The sequence below is a fragment of the Salvelinus alpinus genome, chromosome 37 (assembly GCF_045679555.1).
Source record: "Salvelinus alpinus chromosome 37, SLU_Salpinus.1, whole genome shotgun sequence".
NCBI classification, from domain to species: Eukaryota; Metazoa; Chordata; class Actinopteri; order Salmoniformes; family Salmonidae; genus Salvelinus; species Salvelinus alpinus.
This window is the reverse complement of record NC_092122.1, coordinates 3,762,527-3,786,132: the sequence shown is the minus strand read 5'-3', so window position 1 is coordinate 3,786,132 and position 23,606 is coordinate 3,762,527. Positions and strand designations below refer to the sequence as shown.

The 23,606-nt window shown below is 44.1% G+C and overlaps 3 protein-coding genes across 4 annotated transcripts in view; 2 read left to right on the top strand and 1 right to left on the bottom strand.

Annotated features, from left to right (window-relative positions):
• The window catches only part of LOC139565947 (SLIT-ROBO Rho GTPase-activating protein 1-like), a 29,176-nt gene extending 24,651 nt beyond the window's left edge, over window positions 1-4,525 (top strand). The window contains exons 22-23 of one of the 2 annotated variants that reach the window (XM_071386657.1): window positions 357-675; window positions 2,361-4,525. In XM_071386657.1, the coding sequence (XP_071242758.1) occupies window positions 357-675; window positions 2,361-2,783 (742 nt within the window). In that variant the 3' untranslated portion in view covers window positions 2,784-4,525. Of the gene's footprint in view, window positions 1-353; window positions 676-2,360 lie in introns of both variants that reach the window. The other variant, XM_071386655.1, reaches the window with a different exon arrangement.
• On the bottom strand, window positions 4,526-10,472 carry LOC139565948 (KICSTOR subunit 2-like). Its single transcript, XM_071386658.1, has 3 exons — window positions 9,931-10,472; window positions 6,832-7,120; window positions 4,526-6,174 (listed from the first exon to the last, which is right to left on the bottom strand). Exons 1-3 carry the CDS (start codon window positions 10,169-10,171, stop codon window positions 5,355-5,357), a joined length of 1,350 nt encoding a protein of 449 aa, XP_071242759.1. The 5' UTR covers window positions 10,172-10,472; the 3' UTR covers window positions 4,526-5,354.
• A 774-nt stretch (window positions 10,473-11,246) lies between these two features.
• On the top strand, window positions 11,247-21,748 carry parp12b (poly (ADP-ribose) polymerase family, member 12b). The gene is made up of 8 exons (XM_071386654.1): window positions 11,247-11,895; window positions 12,304-12,439; window positions 13,610-13,874; window positions 13,964-14,059; window positions 16,034-16,160; window positions 20,222-20,390; window positions 20,747-20,867; window positions 21,095-21,748. The coding sequence occupies exons 1-8, from the start codon at window positions 11,549-11,551 to the stop codon at window positions 21,193-21,195; spliced, it is 1,362 nt and encodes a 453-aa protein (XP_071242755.1). The 5' UTR covers window positions 11,247-11,548; the 3' UTR covers window positions 21,196-21,748.
• Window positions 21,749-23,606: the final 1,858 nt, after the last annotated feature.

Sequence of the window (23,606 nt, the reverse complement as noted above, 5' to 3'; positions counted from 1 at the left end):
GGAAGTAGAAGCCTAAGTGTTATTGTTTAATAGTTTACTTAATTGGGGGAGGGGTGGTAGGGTTTGTGGGGAATAAATAATAAAGGTAAATTCTAAAAAGGTATATGTTTATGTATGGTATGTATATCAATATATATATTTACCCAAAAAGTATGGGGGATTGGAAATGATGCAGACAATTACATTGATGGAAGCGACAATCTATCTGCAATATTAAGCTGATCCACCCCATAAAAAAACAGGTCAGTAGTTAATAACACACCACAGACCGCTAAGCTAGCGGTTTGTGGAGTGTATTGATTTAGTCAAGCGCTAATCTTAGTTAACGGTCTATACTGTACGTCTCTCAACAGCAGCCACCGCAGGAAGCGGACTGACATTTTCCGCCGCCCCCTCGGTCGCTCTAAAGACCATGGTAACGTGGGTGTGTTGGAGAGGAACTCGCCGCCGGTCACTGGTCACTTCAGCCCGCGGGAGCTCCTTCTGGGGCGGGGCACTGGCTTAACCCCGCCTCTCGACAGCCCCGAGCGTCGTCGCCGTTCCACTGCCGCGGTAACGGTTACCGTGAGCCGCCACGATTCGCTGCGTCGGCCTGAAGACACGCCCATCCGGCGCTCCAGCAGCGGGCAACACGGCTTCAGCTCCAGAACCCTGGACCCAGACACACTGGCACAGGTACTCTCTCACACACACAGTTACACACACATATAGTTGAAGTCGGAAGTTTACATACACTTAGGTTGGAGTCATTAAACCTCGTTTTTCAACCACTCCACAAACTATAGTTTTGGAAAGTCATTTAGGACATCTACTTCGTGCATGACACAAGTAATTTTTCAAACAATTGTTTACAGACAGATTATTTCACTGTATCATAATTCCAGTGGGTCAGAAGTTTACATACAGTAAGTTGATTCTGCCTTTAAACAGCTTGGGAAATTCCGTCATGGCTTTAGAAGCTTCTGATAGGCTAATTGACATAATTTGAGTCAATTGGAGGTGTACCTGTGGATGTATTTCAAGGCCTACCTACCTCTGTGCCTCTTTGCTTGACATCATGGGAAAATCAAAAGAAATCGGCCTCAGAAAAATAATTGTAGACCTCCACAAGTCTGGTTCATCCTTGGGAGCAATTTCCAAACGCCTGAAGGTACCACATTCATCTGTACAAACAATAGTACGCAAGTATAAATATCATGGGACCACGCAGCTGTCATACCGCTCAGGAAGGAGACACGTTCTGTCTCCTAGAGATGAACGTACTTTGGTGTGAAAAGTGCAAATCAATCCCAGAACAACAGCCAAGGACCTTGTGAAGATGCTGGAGGAAACGGGTACAAAAGTATCTATTTCCACAGTAAAACGAGTCCTATATCGACATAACCTAAAAGGCCGCTCAGCAAGGAAGAAGCCACTGCTCCAAAACCGCCATAAAAAAGCCAGACTACGGCTTGCAACTGCACATGGGGACAAAGATCGTACTTTTTGGAGAAATGTCCTCTGGTCTGATGAAACAAAAATAGAACTGTTTGGCCATAATGACCATCGTTATGTTTGGAGGAAAAAGGGAGAGGCTTGCAAGCCGAAGAACACCATCCCAACCGTGAAGCACGGGGGTGGCAGCATCATGTTGTGGGGGTGCTTTGCTACAGGAGGGACTGGTGCACTTCACAGAATAGATGGCATCATGAGGATGGAAAATTGTGGATATATTGAAGCAACATCTTAAGACATCAGGAAGTTAAAGCTTGGTCGCAAATGGGTCTTCCAAATGGACAATGACCACAAAGTTGTGGAAAAAATGGCTTAAGGACAACAAAGTCAAGGTATTGGAGTGGCCATCACAAAGCCCTGACCTCAATCCCATAGAAAATGTGTGGGCAGAACTGAAAAAGCGTGTGAGAGCAAGGAAGCCTACAAACCTGACTCAGTTACACCAGCTCTGTCAGGAGGAACGGGCCAAAATTCACCCAACGTATTGTGGGAAGCTTGTGGAAGGCTACTCAAAACATTTGACCCAAGTTAAACAATTTAAAGGCAATGCTACCAAATATTAATTGAGTATGTAAACTTCTGACCCACTGGGAATGTGATGAAATAAATCCTTCTCTCTATTATTCTGACATTTCACATTCTTAAAATAAAGTGGTGATCCAAACTGACCTAAGACAGGGAATTTTTACTAGGATTAAATGTCAGGAATTGTGAAAATGTGAGTTTAAATGTATTTGGCTAAGGTGTATGTAAACTTCCGACATCAACTGTACTTGCAGACAGACACCTGCTGCACACATCAAGCTACACTTCATCTTATATTTTCTCTATTTCCTCCACCCTGCCTCGATCCCCTCTCTCCATAGGACATAGAAGAGAGTGTGAGTGTGGCTCTGGGGCAGCTGAAGCAGATGGAGCGTGGGGGCTGCAGACCGGCTCCTGACGTGGTCCTGGACACTCTAGAGCAGGTTAAGAACAGCCCAATCACAGCCTGCTCCTCCGAGTCACCCAGCCCCCACAGCACCCCCTCCACCCCAGGGACTCCTGGTACCCCGAGTCCCCTTAGCCCTCTGAGCCCCCTCATTCCCCTCCCTGGCCCCCCTCCCGCACCCCTCCGATCCACCAACCCCTCCCCCGACACCCTGGGCTCCTTCAAGCCCGTAATGGGGACTCCACTCCGTATGGGGGCTCCACTTCGCCCCCCAGCCCTGAGGCCCAAACCCCTGGTGCCCCCCAAGAGCAACACCCCCCCTTTGCCCCCGCTGCTGGACAAGTCCTGCACCATGTGATGAGCCAAACCAGGCCAACCCGGGCCAAAATAAAGAATAGGAGAACAGGGTACCTGCTTACTGTTTAGAAACCTGAACAAGGGTAGAAAGCGGTAGGACAGATCTGAAACTAAAAGGGTTTTATGTAGTAATACAATATAATACATGATATACCATATTTATGTGTGTTGTCAGGTTGGTGTGTACTCTTGTTGGTGTATAGGAGTTAACTTTCTCCATGTATCGAAGCATTTATCAAAGGGTAGCTATGTAAAATGGGACTGCTGAATGGGAGAAGTACAAGAAAAAAAGTATCAGCTAAAGAAAGCAGAACCCTATCCTGTAAAAGAGATGTAGTCACAGATGTGTGGGAAGTGTAGTTCTCAAGTGAAATGTAGTTTCAGTGATGTGAACGTTGATTATGTAATGACAATAGGCTCTTCAGCTAATGAAGGTCTATCACCAAAAGGCTGCTGTATTCTTAGTGTAGTTCAATTGGCTGCTGTATCTACAAGCGATTTTCATTGGCGAAGCAAAAGAAAGGGACGATGCGGAGTGATGAGGTGCCTGATGGGTAAAGGGAGGCTCACACAGTGTGGAAACAAGGGCGGATGTCTGATCTTTTTTATTATTTTCTATTTCACTTGGTTCCGCTGCTAAGCTCACTAATGCCTCAACCGAAGCCTCTCGAGGCATTGGTGACAAAACTCACATTATATTTAACCAATGTTCAGCTATTTTAATGAATGTTTTTTAATTACGACTGTTCAACTCTCTATTGAATGTTCAGTGGGCACTAATGTCACAGGGCCGGCGGTGGCGTTAACCCTCACTACTAGAAAACAGCCTTCTCTTGTGTTCAACCGATACACACACTCAGGCCAGGGGAAATCGTTTGGAGGTACAGTGGGTTAGGAGTTTGTAGAGTACGTTTCCCTCAGCCTGGGTATGTGTGATTTCTTTCCCCATTGCCCTGTTTGTCTGTGTGTGTTTCCTCTGCCTGCCCTCGTTCTGTTCCTTTGTAAGTGCGATGGTGGATAAAATGGATTATTCATGTCTGCCTTTAGTACCAGAACATGTGCAGGACAGGGGTGCGTGTGTGCTGGCACTTAGTTTGTGTGTGGGAATATAGTGTGTCTGTTTGTGTTACACTGAAGTCACTAAATAACCTTAAGTTCACAGTAAGCAAACCGGGTGGGGCTCTTGGGTGTAAATGCCCAAAATACACTTGAACAACAGCACACTGAATGTGTCCTCTTTACTGGGTCGGGAACTGTTGTGTGTGCGTGTGTGTTTGAGGAGTCCTGGGGATGTGTGTCTCCGAGAATGGGCTATGGGTGTGCATCGGTTTGTGTGTGTCAATGTGAAAGTGCCTTTTTTTACCCTTGTCTTTGTGGGGAGTTGTAATCCACTCACGCATGTCCTGAACGAAGAGCAGCAGCACTTAGAATGAAATAATCCAAATGTTTTAGTAGAAGACTGAATTATGAATCCTAGAGTTAATCTATTGTGACATTGCACTTTGATGTATAGGAAAAATAGTGTACTTGGCATGTAGCATTATAACATGTGAACAGGTGCATTTTAAGGGGTGTTGGCTTCTCTCTGAATGTGTCTGATAATTAAAGGAAATGGTTTTGTCTGTTAGTGTTGCTGTATCTGAAACTCCTGAGCTTCCTAAAGACGAGCTCTTATAGCCAAATGCATAGTATCGATGTTGTATTTATATTATAAATAAAAAAAAAAGGGAAGAAACTAACAAGTGCGTTTTGCATAGTCGAGCCTTCATTATTGCCTTGTTTATCACCTGCTGGGTGTGGGGCTGGGATGGAGATGTGCTACAGTTGGCCGTCTGAACACTCAGCAATGTCTCAGTCTTAAGAAGCTTCTGAAACGTGTGACATCACCTCTTACACACACACACGTCATGCTTTTCTACACGTTAAGCTTTTTTCTACAGTCATTTGGGAATTAAACGGATAAATAAGTACAACTAAATAGAGGATGACCTCCGTAAAAAAAACTAATTAAGCACTTCTGTTGACGGTAAACAAACATCGATGTTAACAAAAGTATACAAATTAAGCAAAGGCTTTTTCAGTACATAGCACCATTATATCCCTGACGGGTAGGAAGTTGTCTAACCTGTGATGGAATAGAATCAGGTCAAATGTCTCAGTCAGTTCACTGTGAGAAGGCCACACTGCGTCAGCGACGCATCTCTTTTGGTCTGGAACTGATTTTACAAAACAAACTAAAGGATTCAAATCATGATGCTCAACAGAACAAACAGTTAGACCGCGGGTTGAAGCCATTCTCTGAATTAAAACAAGCTAATGTTGAGGTTCTAATTATATTTCAAATAATGAAGCAAAAGGTCCTGGCCGCCCATTTTAAGAAGCTAAAACCAATCAGAACGTTGCAAAAATGTCACTGGAAGCTTTCCTAATGATTAGACAACTTGTTCATCCGGTCTATGGAACTGGAACAATGCCTCGTCTCTCTGTTATAACGTTACACGCACACACCCCTCTACCCCTTATGGGGACACAGTCAGTTTATGATGTATATGAAGCAGGGCATCTCTCTCTCTCAGCCCTTGGAGCCAGGTTTGAGGGTGCTGAATGGTTTGGAGTTCCTCAGCGAGCCAGAGATCTCCTGCAGGAAGGCGGTGATGTGCAAGTCCTTCTCGGACTTCCTACCGTCGAAGATGACCACCAGGGTGAAGTGTGATTCCGGTCTGGTCAGGTAGTAAGTGCTCTGGACTTTGTCGTCATAGAAGTGTACCACCTTGTCCAGCGTGTTGAGCTCCGCCTCGAAGTCGCCCATCATCATGATGACGTTGGGCCAGTGCGTGAGCGGCCGCTCGCCCCCGGGAAGGGACACCACGGCGGGGAACTGCTCCACCCCCTTGGGCACCTCGCGGTACGAGTGCGGGTGGTGGTAGCCGTGGCCCTGGAAGCTGTCCAAGCCGCGGTTGTCGAACACCAGCGAGACATTGTTGGCATCGTGTTTGCGGATAAACGAACAGATCTTGCCGTGGTAATCAGGGGCCGTGCGTGCCGTCAGGGCCTTCATGTCTGCGGACGCCGTCTGGCGGCTCAGCGCCTCATGGAAGTAGAAGCTGAATTTAGCAAGGAGCGCCCCCTGGAAGCGCTGCAGCCACACGTACAGGTGGGGCAGCTGCACGGCTTTCTGGGACTGGCCTCCGAACAGGTGCTTGCGGGTCTCCCTCTGGCGCTGAAAGAGCTGTCCCCAGGCGGTCAGCTTAGAGCTAGCCCCATGCAGGCTGAGCAGGGCGGGCAGAAAGTGCCACTCTGACACCTGGGCCTGGCAGCGCAGGAGCTGTGTCACCACATCCACCTCTGTCTGGAAGCCCCCCTCCAAGCGGCCCAGGACGGGGTGGTGGAATCTGGGGAGGGGGGAGGAGATGGAGGGGGTCATTGGAGAGCAAGCTATTTCTAATATAAGGGAGAAATGCTGGTGGTGTCAGATGGCAGTCTAAAAACTGATCACACTCCACTACGAATCAATTGTGTTCACTATTCAGTAAGACCAATTATCCTAATGATAAATAGCCTTATTAGTACTAATGCTGATTAATATACTGTAAGAGATGGACTGTGGCCGTGGAACAGTATTGGATGTTTCTGGTGTTCTGTGATGCTAAGGGTGTGGCGACTGGGTGTGGAGGTGCTGGCCCTGATTAGCAGTTAATATCCTGTGTAGTCTCAATGCTGATTACGTTCCATGGCAGTGTCGACTGCTGTGCGAGAGAGTCACCTTCACCCCTGACTGCACAACCACCCGTGTGTGCCAGATTGTGACTCGCTGCAGTGTGAACTGCAACTCAGCCACACAGTGGGCTTTTCTGTGTTGGGCTTGCTTTGGTTCCGGCTGAGCTAAATTTGATATCTGCTGATTTCAGCAGAAAGCTCCCCACCCCTCCCTCCCGTCATGCTCCCCCGCATACGCTTGCCGTCTCTTTTTTCCTGCAATTTCTCAGCCACACACACTATTACAGCCTGCACGCACAGCTGAGCTTACACACATGACACGTCTAACACACCTAGAGCTGTATTTCTGCACCACCGCCTCGAGGGTGGCGACCAGCTCCTCAGAGTTGACGTTCTTCTGGCTGCCCAGCGCGTGCATCTTCTCGTACAGGTCAGCCATCTCCATGCGGGCCTGGGTGAAGTGGCACAGCTGCTCCGACAGATGAGACAGCAGGTCCTCCAGGGAGGGTGCGGAGCCTGGCTGGGCGTGGCGCCCCATGATAACCACCTTCCTCAGCGCATTGAACAGGGAGGTGTAGATGGTGCGGATGGAGTCCTTGCGGCTGAAGAACGACTGGCCGCCTGCAAGAGTGGGTTATGATCCTGATTAACATATTGGAGCAACATAGAGAAAACAGTCCATGTTGGAAATTGTTGTTTGGGGAGCTATAGCCTAACGTAGCTGACGTAAAAACACACCAGAGCGGAGTCCCAACAACCTTTTTTCAGGGGAAATGGAAGTTAGGTTAAATACTGTATCTGTGAAAACGGAAACATCCGTTTTCAGCCGACCCCTCAGAAAGTGGGGAAGACACGATGTGCTGTCTTTTTGTTCGGTGAGTTTATCTGCGGTTGGCATCCAACGTTATGGTGCATTGCCGCCACCTACTGTACTGGAGCGTTTAAACTAATTTCCTGTATCCCCTTCTCCCTCATACTAGATCTCATCCTCTCTCTTACCCTCCGATTCTGCCCAGACTGGAGCAATACATGCTCAACTGTCTCTGTTTCCTGGCAATAATCACACTTTCCTGTTGGATGCTTTCCTATCACATTTAAGGACCTATTCAACCGGATGTGTCCCACCTTTAATCTTGTAAAAATAGTCTCCCTTCCTGCTGTCTTCCCCTCCCCTGACATTCCTCTGTACTTGAAATAAATGCCTGCCGTTAGTATCTATTCCACTATTCCTGCCATCTCTGCACCATCACTGTTCATATCAGGCTTTTACCTCTGCCTTGCTCATTGAAACTACAACATCAAACATCTCTAGGACTAAGTGCTTGTTTAGCCAGTACATAAACTGCCCCGTTCCCCTCCAACCCCACATGGGCTGGGACACAAGTAAATCTTACCTGTATAACCATCTGTTTTATCCTGCCATGGGTTTGTAGTATCTCAAAGCAGGTCTTGTCTGCTACCTGAGCTAAATAATTGACTTCCTCCACACACTTCAAGGCCAACGGTATGGCCATCAGCTCCTCCGTATATACAGCCAGATGATCTGTACATACGTTTCCTGACTGGCATACCCCCCCCCATTCCTGCACTACAAATGCTGACCCAGTGCATCCTGTCCTTGGATCTTTCGAACCATCTGTGTAAATGGCCACAAAATCCTGACACACAGTATCCAGACATCTCTTAAACAAATCAGATGGATCAACACGCTCTCTATCTTTCTGTTGTCTCTCCAACACTTCTAGATCAACTACTGGAGCCGGGTGGTGGTTTTACAGGAATAGCTACCACTGGACTAAACTCCCTTCCATACAGTCCCATCTCCCCCTCGCCTGGGTATTACCCACCCAAAGCTCATATTCTGTCCTCGATCATGTTCCCAGCATGCCTGTAAAATCCCTTTTGCAGGATGAGACACCCCATGTCCCTGTAGGTTGACCCAATAATTCATTGCCAGCTGCTGTCTCCTAATCTGCAATGGCATATCCCCCATCTCCACCTGTAGTGCAGCCACTGGGGACGTGCGAAACACCCCACTACATATTCTGAGTCCTTGTCCCTGTTTGACATCTAGCCTTTCCAATGAGGTCCGAGCTGCCGAACTATAAGCTATACTGCCATAGTCTATTACAGATCGGATCAATGCAACATACATGGTCCTCAATGAGGAACGCCCAGCCCCCCACTCCTTCCCCGTCAGACAGCGCATCACATTTAGCACCTTCTTACACTTTTCCACCACGCTGTCAATGTGTTCTGCCCAGGTCAGTCTCGTGTCAAAGTACACCCCAAGAAACTGGAAGGACCCCATCCTCTACAAGTTTTTTTCCTCAAGCATACCACATCTCCCACCTTCCTCCTGGTAAAGTGAGTTCTCTACAGAGAACCTTAATCCCGACTGCGCTACCTTATCAATTGCTTCCTGTACCTTGTTGGCTATGTATGGCACATTTCTTCTCTCTTCCATAAGGCCCCATCATCTGAAAATAACGACCTCCCAATATCCGGCCATACCTGAGAGTAAACATCATTCGACCATAATTGAGAACAGAGGTCTAATCACGCTCCCCTGCGGTATACCGTTATCCACCAGGTAGCTGCTTGATAGAGACTTTCCCACCCTCACCTGGATAGACCTTCCAAACAGGAAATCCTTTATCCAGTTGTACTTTTTCCTCCTACCCCCATAATATCGACGTGATATTAGCTGCTGAATACACAAGTCATAAAAATGTGGGCTTGTATCGCCACCTGCTGTTAGAAACCTACACTTCAACGTTCTATTATGGAACGTGACTTTCTCGCCTGGATAATAACACCATGGTGAGACTAGTCCCACTTGTGATAGGGTGGGTATAATTTGTGGAACGTTCCAACAGGAATATATTCCAAAAACTTCGTAAAGTACAAGGTTGCCAACAAACAACGCATACAAAGTAGCATCGTCAATTCAACTAGTTGACGAATAGGCATCAACTCAGGACAGACATTTTACGGAATAAACGTGGTGAGTGAAAAACTTAAATAGCCCACTCCCTACCTGGTATCTTATTCTGCCGCTATACAACTTTGTATGCGTTGTTTGTTGACAACCTTGTTATTTACTAAGTTTTTGGAACATATTCCTGTAGGAACGTCCCACAAATTATTCCACCCTTGTAATCGGTTACAGTAATTGCACCGAGGGGTGTCATTTTGCCACACCAATGAGTTTTGTGTGGCTCAGTTGGTAGAGCATGGCGCTTGCAACGCCAGGGTTGTGGGTTCATTCCCCACGGGGGGACCAGGATGAATATGTATGAACTTTCCAATTTGTAAGTCGCTCTGGATAAGAGCGTCAGCTAAATGACTTAAATGTAAATGTAAATGTTTTGTAGTGAAACAAAACGGTCATTTTCTGTCCGTGCGTGTTTACATGGGGTACTTTTTACCCAGCTTTTGTCCCAGGAACGTCATGTTGTGATAGGCCTTCTCCGCTGCGGAAAGGTGTGCGAAGGCGGTGAGGAGAGCGGCCCAGATGGCCGCTGCGCTCTTGCTGCTGTCCTTCTCTTTCTCCACATAGTCCTTCGCTCGGTCGAACGAGAACATTCCGAGCTGCGTGAAGAAACTCTCCAGAATCGCCCGCTCACGTGGCAACGGCCGCAGTTCGTCCTCACGCGGAGCCTCCGTCATGCTTTTAGGATAGCTAATACAGCGAGTTAACTTGTGAATATAATAGTTACTAAACTGGTCGCATACTAGCTAGATACTACTGCTATCATGCTAGCTAGCCATCCATTTTTAGCAACACCACTCTCGGCCCAAACTGAATTTCTGTCAGAATGTATTGTTCATTTAGTACTGGCATAGAACAAACTAAAATTTAAAAACATTATGCGTTAAATAAAAATGTGTATACAAATGTAACTAGCTTTCGGTAGACGCCATCTTGGTTTCACATCACAATACTACATCAAATCAGAAGTGACTGGCGGGACCGTGGGAAGAGTTGCAATCTGAACCTCTAGCGCCCTCTTCTGGCTTGGAGTGGTTCAAAACTACAAGTAGATACAAAAACACACTTGAATGGAAATATGAAAATAAATTGTTTCATTCCATAATTTTCGTTGGATAGAGCTGTGTTAATATTTAAGTACTTACCAAGTTGAAGGGAGTGTCATGTCACCCCTATGCCATGGGAACGAAACACCACCTGGATTTACCATTTATTTCCTCGTTAATACCTGCGTTCTGTTTTGTATGATGTAAGAATGTATTTTTGTATATTTTTTTAACACCTGGATTTACCGTACAAAACATGCAAACAAACACTTAATGTAACACAATGTGGCTGTTAAAGTATCATTGAACACCCTTCAGATTTGCTGGGGTGAGTGTTAGCAGCATTTGACATGAACTATTATTGACTGATTTCAATACTCTAGAAAAAATGTAATCTGCTAAAACCTTACACAGCACGTTTTTGCCACACAGGCAAGAAGAAGAAGGTAAGGGTTATTGTTAAGGTTAGGGTAGGGACGTCCCAAGGTGACTGGATAGCACTGACCACTTTTTCATCTCTCACGCTGTTAATCAGTCACAGATGGATGAAATAATCAGTGACCACAGACCCAGAGAGAGAGGGGAAAATTACGCCACAACGACCAATAATGTTTATCAATAGTATAATATGGAGGCCAAAACTGATTGTGTGCCAATCCCCCCCCCTTCTTAAAAGAGTTAAATGCACTATTGTAAAGTGGTTGTTCCACTGGATATCATAAGGTGAATGCACCAACTTGTAAGTCGCTCTGGATAAGAGCGTCTGCTAAATGACTTAAATGTAATGACTTAAATGTAAATGTATATTGGTAACATATGATTGAAAATAGAATGCTTGATATTTAGAATCAGAAACACTTTCCACTTTTATCCACAACGGGGCGACAAACGCTATTGCATTTCTGTAATGCTCTGAGTTGAACACGATCGCCCCTGCGTGGAGAAAAGTAGAACTACTAGCACTGACAATCTGTTGCTGGTTTGCTGCTTCCGCCTTCTCATCCGCAAATGAGAGAGGCACCAACAATGTCCAGCTACTCCAGAGTAATTCATCATGCCACCAGTATATTATGCAGCAACAAAGGTTCCCTGGCCCTCCAGCAATTGCACAGGAAAGTATTCCAGCGTGTTGAAATAACTGAGGACGACTTTTGGTACATCGTAAAGAAGTGTTCTCGGTTTGTTGCGGTGCGGAACCGAGAGAGGACGGACGAATGGGGAACTGACTGTGTGATTGTCGCCAAAACGTCGTTGCGACTATGTAAAAATTACACAAAACAAGATTGCAGAGATTGCCAGGAGCTTCACCTTTGCAAATATTTTGTTTATGGAAACTGTAGATTTGGGAAAGGCAGGTAAGAGAAACCTCGACCGTGGTGAGTAATTTTTGCTAGGTTGAAGAGGGGAGTGCCTAGCTAGCAGCAGCATAGCATATATGAGATAGCTATCACGCCCCCTTTAATTCTGTATTGATCAATCTGGACAAATAACACCTGCATCCTCTAGTCTAGTCCACTAATGTATGTAAAACTTGTGTTAGCACATTTATTATTATCATCAGCTATATTATAAATACAACATATTGCCATATGATGCAGAATTGCCTATTTGCTTAAATTCCTTGATTTGGAAAGCGTATCATGATCATGACGTTTCAGTAGCCTACACAAAAACAAAATGATGCTTGATGTCTTTATGGTACACTCCTATCTGTTTACCTACTCTACTCCGGTCTGTATGTGTGTGCTGTTCTCTCTCTGTAGGAAGCAGTGTAAGTTCTCCCATGACGTGCGTTCGGAGCATAACTACACGCTCCTGAGGGAGTGCACTCTGCATGAGCTGCACGAGGATGACCTGTTCCTGTTACTGCTGCAGAATGATCCCACCCTGCTGCCGGAGGTAACACATACACACACCAACAGATCGCAGCCCAAATAAATGCTTCACAGAAACACACACACAGAAAATACAGCACAGGCCGCTCCACTACAGACTAGAGCCCCACTACACACCTGGATGGAGCCTTACCAGGGCCTGGCGGTCTCCATTAAGAAATGAGCCCAGTTCCAATCCCTAGCACCTCTCCCTAAGCCCTTGTAGACTTTCATATTCCCTTTCTCCCTTAGATGAATACAGTAGAAATGCAATGCTGTGTCTCATGCTCTCTTTGTGTGTGAATTTGTCTGTCTTGCTCCATGAAGTCTTGCTCCTTTAAGTAAAATGTGGGACGTTTCTGCATTACAGGTTTCTGCCCTCAGTGTAGCAGTGTTCTGAGTGCTCTTTGTGTATGAGCTCAAGGCGTAGACCTCTATCTTTCTCTCTCACTCTTTTTATCTCTCTCATTCTATCTCCCCAAAGAGGGAAGGACAGGAGTAGCTTACATCCTGGCATTCCAGAGAAGGGAATTCTGGACAAGTTTATAGGCAGGTTCAGTGCCAGTGAGAAGTGAATCCTGCACACTGATTGGACGATACCGCTCCGAACCAGATGCACCCGTAATCTGATTGGACAACTATACGGAGGCCTTGGAGGGACAAACAAGTTTCTCAAAAAGAAAAAGGAAAGAAACGTGTGTTCAGTTTTCCGAGAGTAATGTTGGCTCATCCAGTCAAAACAAATATCACAGTAAATCGATGAAAAGGTTGAAAAGACAAAAGAAAAAACACTACGAATACCACCACGTCCAGCCTAAAGCCCAGTGTGGGTGAAGAGTGATCTGAGATGAAGACAAGCCACCTTGGACCTGTGGGACTTCTTGTGTGTAAAAAAATAAAAATAAAAAATGAACGAAAAAAAGAGCAAACAAAGAATGTTATATTTTTTTTAAGAAAAAAAAAAAGGAAATATAAAAACTTACGCTGTTGATGTGGGTTTGTCCCCAGGAAGTATTCGTTACCCAGAGAGGTAAAGTAGAACTTCTTGGTGTGTGAGGTTAGATAATTTTTTGGCCGATGACTATGTAAGCCTTCTAAAGGCAACTGCTTGTTCCAGCCCCTCTGGTTGGCTGTGTGTGACTGCATTTCCACGATGATTGTCTCTGACATTGTTGCCGTGTGTTCCTGACGTCAGGTGTGCTCTCACTACAACAAGGGCTCCGGGCCCCACGGCGCATGCACCTTCAGGGACGGCTGCACCAAGGTGCACATGTGCATGCACTTTGTGCATGACGACTGCATGTTCGGGCCTAAGTGCAAGAGGCAGCACGTCATCGACCAGCATGGCCGCCGCATGCTGGAGGAGAGGGGCCTTAGCGGTGACATCATCAACGACCTTCCCTTCGTCTACCAGAACCTCCACCGCCTCAACACACCCACTACACCCTACACTGCTAAAGGTACGTAAATCCCTCACCTGGAGTGTGTGTGTTGTTTTGGCTTGATCTGCAGTATATGTGCATAATACCTCTGTATATGTGTGTATCAGAGCGTGTAGGTGAGCTGGTCTCCAGTCCTGTGATCAAGAAAGAGGACAGGAAGGAGATTTGTCTGCATTTCATACGCAGGAACTGTCGATTCCAGGGTGAGCTCTCTTCTCCTTGATGTTGTATATTTATTTATTTTTGCCTGTTCAAATTGTATTTGTCACATGCGCCGAATACAACAGGTATTACCGTGAAATGCTTACTTACAAAGCCTTAACCAACAATGCAGTTTGTGAAATAGAGTTAAGAAAATATTTACTAAATATACTGAAGTTAAAAAATAAAATAAAAAGTAACACAACCAAATTTTATAACAAAAAGGAGTCTATATACAGGGGTTACTGGTACTGAGTCAATCTGTGTGGGTACATGTTAGTCGAGGTAATTTGTACATGTACAGTACCAGTCAAAAGTTTGGACACACCAACTCATTCAAGGGTTTTTCTTTATTTTTTACTATTTTCTACGTTGTAGATTAATAGTGAAGACATAAAAACTATGAAATAACACATGGGATCATGTAGTAACCAAAAAAGTGTTTAAGGAATCAAAATATATTTTTATATTTGAGATTCTTCAAAGTAGCCACCCTTTGCCTTGATGACAGCTTTGCACAGTCTTGGCATTCTCTCAACCAGCTTCATGAGGTAGTCACCTGGAATGCATTTCAATTAACAGGTGTGCCTTGTTCATTTGTGGAATTTATTTTCTTCTTAATGTGTTTGAGCCAATCAGATGTGTTGTGACAAGATAGGGGTGGTATATTTTGTAAAAGACCAAGTCCATATTATGACAAGAACAGCTCAAAAAAGCAAAGAGAAACAGAAAATGCCATGAAGCGCTATGATGAAACTGGCTCTCATGAGGACTGCCACAGGAAATGAATACCCAGAGTTAACTCTGCTGCAGAGGATAAGTTCGGTAGATTTAACTGCACCTCAGATTGCAGCCCAAATAAATGCTTCACTGAGTTCAAGTAACAGTCATAACTCAACATCAACTGTTCAGAGGAGACTGCGTGAATCAGGCCTTCATGGTCGAATTGCTACAAAGAAACCACTACTAAAGGACACTAATAAGAAGAGACATGAAACGTGAGCAATGGACATTAGACCGGTGGAAATCTGTCCTTTGGTCTGATGAGTCCAAATTTGAGATTTTTAGTTCCAGCCACCTTGTCTTTGTGAGACACAGAGTAGGTGAACGGATGATCTCCACATGTGTGGTTGCCACCGTGAAGCATAGAGGAGGTGGTGTGATGGTATGGGGGTGCTTTGCTGGTGACACTGTTGGTGAATTATTTACACACTTAAACAGCATGGCTACCACATCGTTCTGCAGCGATACGCCATCCCATCTGGTTCACGCTTAGGGGGACTATCATTTGTTTTTCAACAGGACAATGACTCAATAACACCTCCAGGCTGTGTAAGGGCTATTTGACCAAGGAGGAGAGTGATGGGGTGCTGCATCAGATGACCTGGCCTCCACAATCACCCAACCTCAACCCAATTGAGATGGTAGAGTGAAGTGAGTGAAGGAAAAGCAGCCAACAAGTGCTCAGCATATGTGAGAACTCCTCATGAAGCTGGTTGAGAGAATGCCAAGAGTGTGCAAAGCTGTCTAAAGGGTGGCTACTTTGAAGAATCTAAAATATATTTTGTTTTGTTTAACACTTGGCTACTGATTCCATATGTGTTATTTCATAGTTTTGATGTCTTCATTATTATTCTACAATGTAGAAAATAGGAAAAATAAAGAAGAACCCTTGCATGAGTAGGTGTGTCCAAACGTTTGACTTGTACTGTGGGTAGGGATAAAGTAACTGCATAGATAATTAAAAGTAAGTAACAGCAGTGTAAAAACAAAGGGAAGGGGGGGGGGGGGTTCAATGTAAATAGTCTGGGTGGCCTTTTGATTAATTCTTCAGTCTTATAGCTTCGGTGTAGAAGCTGTTAAGGAGCCTTTTGGACCTAGACTTGGCGCTCCCCTTTTGGTATATTTTCTATGTTTTTGGTATGTTTGGTTGTGGTTCTTTCATGCTTGTTTGTGTTATGCGTTTGTGTGCCCAGACCAGTGTATCCGTGTGCATTTTAACTTGCCCTATAAGTGGGAGGTGTTTGATGGGAACGGCTGGATACGCCTGCATCACACTGAGGACATCGAGAGAGCCTTCTGTGACCCCCGGAACACACACAGGTCAGAGTTCACCACTGCCCACTAAAGTTGAAAGTGGACTCTTACGCACCTTTCAAACCAAGACATTTTTCCTCCAACTTTAGCATCCTGCTAACTTTTATTTCCCCGAACCAACCTAGTTATGATTGCGGTAAAATTCTGCCTACGGCTTAGTATGAAATGTCGCCGTAATGCACTATGCTCTTAAAGGAAAATTCCACCCAAAACACCTTTATTTTTGTATTTTGGAAGTTATATATCTTAACTTGATTTGCTGACATGCAAAACAATTTGGGACTATATCAATGCACTATTGAAACAAATACCAAAATATCGTTTTTGGGAGTTTTTCTTTTAAGCTCTTGATTGTAGCGAGGCAACGCCCTTACTACTGTCTTCCTAGCCGTTCCAAACTTTGCGAGGCATGTCACTTCACCCATCTCATCAAGCCCAGCACATTAACTGTTTTCTAAACCACACCTGGAAATATTCATAAATAATTACTTTGGGAATAAATATCACTGAACGATGAACATAATGGAATAAAGTAGGCTAACGCAATTGAAGGCATCAAATTGTTGCTTACCGAAACTCCGAAAGTCATCATTGTTATAATACATTTGAAGCGTAGCCTACCCGTGTGTGGTCAACTATTTCAGCACCGTTTTGCGCTGCTTTGAGACACGCGTGGGGCCTCTTGATAATTCAATCAATGTCCGATTTGTATTTTCACTGAATCTCCATTTGGATGTTGGTTAGACTACAATTAGGCTGTGGAAATGTTAGCTAAGTTGAGGTGAGTGCTGCTCATGATCGTCTTGTCTAGTTGGCTCATGTATTGACACTGATCAGAACATTTTGGCAGTATGTTATGTGGATTATTTTGCTCTTCACTTGCATTCTTTTAGTAGCCTAGTCCTACCTGACCAAAAGATTGGGACTTGTCTTAATCAATGTGATTTTCTTTCACTGAATCTCCGTCTGTAGGCTGTATTTGGTTAATTCTCTGGCTGGGAAAATAAGTAGAGGTGGTATAGCGCATCTGTTTGTTCGCTCATCTATCACTGATAGAAACATTTAGCATGCAATAATGTAGCCTAAATCAAATATAGGCCTAACTCCAAAAGCCTGCAGAAGTTGTGAAATATGAACACGAGACATGCTTTTTAAAATATAGATTGCTACTTTTTTCAGTCGGTTTCATGATGAAGATACTCTCAATGTAAGACCCTACGCCTGCTCCCTAACAAAGAGGAGTGAGGGTAGGAAAGTGATGGAACGTGGATAAAATAAAATAAAAAGCATGGGCTTACCTTGGGCTCTGTTTCAAAATAAAACTTTTTTATATGACAGCGGTTCCACACTTTGCCATGACGCAAGTTGTGTGGGAAAAATATTATTTGTGTTTTATAGGTTCGTCTCCTACTATAAAATACACTGAACAAAAATGTGACTGACCACCTCGATTTGGTCTTATGTAGCAAAATGTAATTTTTTAAATATTTTTTACATTGGATAAAAGTAGAGACTCAGAGCCACAAAATGGTATATCATACACTGCAGTGGAGGAACAATGGGAAAGTACTTCTGTTTCGAAAATTGAGTAACTTGTAACCTCACTTTTGAAAAAATGTCCCTTGAATGTTTTGGTACACCTTCTCTTTGTCTACTGTTCACACCCTCTTAAGCCTTATGGGCCCCACCCATCTCTTTTTAATGATTCACATGTGAGGCCATGTGCTGAACAGGGTGAGTAAGCAGTGTAGTAAACAACCAAAGTTTAAGACTAAAAGTGATGAAAGGAGTGGCCTACAATAAGGAAAAACTCCAGGTAAAAATACACTTTATCTAGTCCTTGGCCTTTATCCTAATCTGACTTTGGTGCAGGTCATGTTGTTATTCACATTACCGTCTCTGGCAAACACACTATATCAATTAACATCAAAGTATATTTGTCACATGCACAGGATACAGAAGGTGTAAACGGGTACAGTGAAATGGTTATCAAAAATAATGTGTCCAGATAAAAAATAATGTATAAATATTTTATAATTATTAGACAGACACACTTGTCTAAATTGATGGGTCATGTGAAACAAATGCTATAACCACCTGCCAGCCACATCTACCTAATTGGATTGGTCACTATTGTCGAGACATGTTCATGAAATATAATAAATAGAATGTCGTAATCACTCCCAGACACACCTGGCTAACTTGATGAGTCATGTAATCTGGCGAAGTGGAGTCTTTTGTTTAGACATGTAGCAAAAAATGAACCATAATCCCAACCCATACTACTAGCAATACAGAACTGATTATCATAGCTAGCCACCATGCATGAAATGCTGTAGTATGAACCTGCAGGTAGCTAAAGCTTACCAACTAGGTTCAATGTTAGCTAGCTAACATTAGGCTATAACTAGCAATGCAAATGGCTTTCTGAGATACTAATAATATTACTACACAGATCATACATGTAACATTAGCTAGCGAACCCGCAAGCTACTGTTCCCTAGCTAGCTAACAGTACGCTTTAACTTGCAATGAAAACGACTTTCTGACTAAATTTGAAATGTACAGTATAATATCTAAAAATGAAGCTAGATTCTTACCTGTATACATGGTTGAACGCTTCACGGCAAACTGGAACCCCTTTTTACTCCGTTACAACTTGTTTGGCCCCCGTTGTGTCAAGTCATTCCAGTTCACACTGACCGTGTGCAGAAAGTAGTCCGTCACAACTTTTCCCTCTGATATTTGTCGATAGCGCCTGCTAAATTTGTTAACATGTATGCTCTCGTTGACTGGCCCTCGCTTCATATTCGTCGCGAAACCCACTGGCTCCATGTCATCTATAAGTCTTTGCTAGGTAAAGCCCCACCTTATCTCAGCTCACTGGTCACCATAGCAGTACCCACTCGTAGCACGCGCTCCAGCAGGTATATTTCACTGGTCACCCCCAAAGCCAATTCCTACTTTGGCCGCCTTTCCTTCCAGTTCTCTGCTGCCAATGACTGTAACGAATTGCAAAAATCACTGAAGCTGGAGACCCATATCTCCCTCACTAACTTTAAGCACCAGCTGTCAGAGCACCTCATAGATCACTGCACCTGTACATAGCCCATCTGTAAATAGCCCATCCAACTACCTCATCCCCATACTGTTTTTAATTTTAAATGTTTTGCTCCTTTGCACCCCAGTATCTCTACTTGCACATTCATCTTTTGCACATCTATCACTCCAGTGTTTAATTGCTAAAATGTAATTAATTCGCCACTATGGCCTATTTATTGCCTACCTCACCTATTTTACCTCATTTGCACACACTGTATATAGACTTTTTCTCTATTGTGTTATTGATTGTATGTTTTTTTTATTCCATGTGTAACTCTGTGTTGTTGTTTGTGTCGCACTGCTTTGCTTTATCTTGGCCAGGTCGCAGTAGTAAATGAGAACTTGTTCTCAACTAGCCTACCTGGTTAAATAAAGGTGAAATAAAAAAATTATAAATTCAAGGCACCAATGTTTTCGAGAGCAGTAGCAACACTTTTGCAGTTCTCCATTGATAACGTTATATCTTTCAAAAAAGCTGCAGTAACAAGGATCATTTACACATACTGAGCAGCTCACGTTATAGACGTAAGCATGCGAAATGGAAAACTGTGATTATTTTTTTTAATTATTGAACCGAAACCGAACTTACCTCAAAAGGCACTAATCGCTCAGCACTAGTAGTATCCTAAACCTATCGATGTTACATTTAGCTGGGTGAATGGAATATGAATGACAGTCATCCAATGTGGTGTAATAGAAATAAAGCCCTACTCATGAAGTAAAAAAACATCCTCCCTCATCTTAAACGGCATCGACCACCACTGACGTCCCCCACTGACGTCCCCCCCATATCGGCCCACATGCATGTGCACGCGAGATATAAACGGCTTATCCAAGTAAGAATGTGGTAAAAATAGAACTGTATGAACTGGGTTCTAATAAACATTAGCTGATTTGTTTTATAGGCAATATACCGTAAAGTCTGACTGTAAAATTAAAACAATCCATGAATGTCTCTCTCTCAGTCCGGGCTCTCGGCCAGTAGACTTCCTAACGATGACACAGGAGTCAGACCCCGTGCGGCGCCTGTCCACGGTTTCCTCGGTAACAAAGCCGGCTCACTACATCCTGACCACTGAGTGGCTGTGGTACTACAAGGGCGACCACGAGAACTGGATTGAGTTTGGAAGACCCGTAAGTCTGGAGGGAGAAGGGGAGACATTGAGCTTTGTGGCGGTTGTTTTGTGGTTGAGATATGGTTGTGAGGATTCAGTGATGTTAAGTTGTAGTGGTGCTGTTGAGGTATGGTTTAAGAGCATTCAGTATTGATAAGGGCCAAGATTCAATGCAAGGCGCTCTATAGAGCAGCACATTACTCTCGAGTTTTAATTTAGCATGAGCCGACATGCACAGCGTTTACCGTGAATGCTTTCTCCGCGAATGTTGGGGAAATTACCATTAAAATGCGCATTGTCGGCAGTCCAGTGTGCTGCTCTATAAAACGCCTTGGATTGAATCCCGGCTAAAATATGTGTTGGTGTTGCGGTCAGGACGATAAACAGCGTACGACATCCCTCTCGTCCCGGGAGCTGGAAGAAGCGTACCTGGCAGACAGATCTGCTGAGGTCACCATTATGAAAGGTCACCGCAACTACTACCTCAGTTTTCAAGGTAAAGCCCTTATTACATACCCAACATGCACCTGCACTGAAATAGCTGCGTAAGAAATGAACCTGGTCAATATGTTTATATCAAAACATACAGTGACCAGGACGAGGAGTCATTCATCTTTGACCTCTCCCTTCTCTTTTTTTGTACCCTTCCTTTCTCTTCCCTACCCTCATCTCCTCTGCCCATCTCCTCATCAACTTGTCCTCCACGTTCAAACCTTCCTGCAGACATGTACCAGCGGAACCCCAAACACAACACCAAGAGGAGGGTGCGTCGCCGACCACGCTTCATCTCCATCGTGGAAGTGGAGAACAAGACTGCACCGTAGGGAGAGAGAGAAAATAATTGGGAGGAATAAATGGGCAGATCTGTTCCTCTCTGAATGAATGGAGTACCTTTTACTCTGGATCTGGTGAGTGGGGATAAATTGGACTGGCTGACAGTCACCCCAATACAACACAGTATGTAAATCACTCAATACCACAGGGATGACTACCAGGTACAGCCACGAAGAGCCAGCAACAGGAAATCAGTGTGTTGATCATTTCAAATAATGTTAGTGATATAATATGCATTTTGTTTGCAATCATTTTTGGGGGGTTCATTGGAAAACCTGGTGCCCTCAACTGAAGTCTGTTTTTACATTTCCTGTAAGCATGTAGTCAATATCAAGGTACATCTCGTCTTTTATGTACAAACTGTCTGACTGTAGACAAATGAGGAAGTATGTTGTTTTTTTCTGTATATTTTAACATTTAGAATATCTATCAAGTTATGAGTTAATCGTGGTCTGTAGTATATAACTCTTATTTCCTAGCATGCATCTCTATATTTGTGTAAGGATGAAGATGTGATAATAAACTATAGACTGGTCTGCCATGTTTATTTGTGGAATAGTTTTGTCTATTTAATGTTATTCAAGACCATACTCAAACTATCATTTGCATGTACCCCCATGTTTATCATCATTAATTACACAGAAACCTTATTCTGAAGATCATTTGGCCCTAATATTCTACATGAAAGCCATATACAGTGGGGAGAACAAGTATTTGATACACTGCCGATTTTGCAGGTTTTCCTACTTACAAAGCATGTAGAGGTCTGTAGTTTTTATCATAGGTACACTTCATCTGTGAGAGACGGAATCTAAAACAAAAATCCAGAAAATCACATTGTATGATTTTTAAGTAATTAATTTGCATTTTATTGCATGACGTAAGTATTTGATCACCTACCAACCAGTAAGAATTCCGGCTCTCACAGACCTGTTAGTTTTTCTTTAAGAAGCCCTCCTGTTCTCCACTCATTACCTGTATTAACTGCACCTGTTTGAACTCGTTACCTGTATAAAAGACACCTGTCCACACACTCAATCAAACAGACTCCAACCTCTCCACAATGGCCAAGACCAGAGAGCTGTGTAAGGACATCAGGGATAAAATTGTAGACCTGCACAAGGCTGGGATGGGCTACAGGACAATAGGCAAGCAGCTTGGTGAGAAGGAAACAACTGTTGGCGCAATTATTAGAAAATGGAAGAAGTTCAAGATGACGGTCAATCACCCTCGGTCTGGGGCTCCATGCAAGATTTCACCTCGTGGGGCATCAATGATCATGAGGAAGGTGAGGGATCAGCCCAGAACTACACGGCAGGACCTGGTCAATGACCTGAAGAGAGCTGGGACCACAGTCTCAAAGAAAACCATTAGTAACACACTACGCCGTCATGGATTAAAATCCTGCAGCGCACGCAAGGTCCCCCTGCTTAAGCCAGTGCATGTCCAGGCCTGTCTGAAGTTTGCCAATGACCATCTGGATGATCCAGAGGAGGAATGGGAGAAGGTCATGTGGTCTGATGAGACAAAAATAGAGCTTTTTGGTCTAACTCCACTCACCGTGTTTGGAGGAAGAAGAAGTATGAGTACAACCCCAAGAACACCATCCCAACCGTGAAGCATGAAGGTGGAAAGATCATTCTTTGGGGATGCTTTTCTGCAAAGGGGACAGGACGACTGCACCGTATTGAGGGGAGGATGGATGGGGCCATGTATCGCGAGATCTTGGCCAACAACCTCCTTCCCTCAGTAAGAGCATTGAAGATGGGTCGTGGCTGGGTCTTCCAGAATGACAACGACACGAAGCACACAGCCATGGCAACTAAGGAGTGGCTCCGTAAGAAGCATCTCAAGGTCCTGGAGTGGCCTAGCCAGTCTCCAGACCTGAACCCAATAGAAAATCTTTGGAGGGAGCTGAACGTCCGTATTGCCCAGCGACAGCCCCGAAACCTGAAGGATCTGGAGAAGATCTGTAGGGAGGAGTGGGCCAAAATCCCTGCTGCAGTGTGTGCAAACCTAGTCAAGAACTACAGGAAACGTATGATCTCTGTAATTGCAAACAAAGGTTTCTGTACCAAATATTAAGTTCTGCTTTTCTGATGTATCAAATACTTATGTCATGCAATAAAATGCAAATTAATTACTTAAAAATCATACAATGTGATTTTCTGGATTTTTGTTTTAGATTCCGTCTCTCATAGTTGAAGTGTACCTATGATAAAAATTACAGACCTCTACATGCTTTGTAAGTAGGAAAACCTGCAAAATCGGCAGTGTATCAAATACTTGTTCTCCCCACTGTAGATCCATGATTCACAAGGGCCTATGCCTTGCATCAAGCAGGACAAGTTAACCGGTATTTTGAGTGTTATTCTCCCAGCCAATGACCAGGTATGTTGGC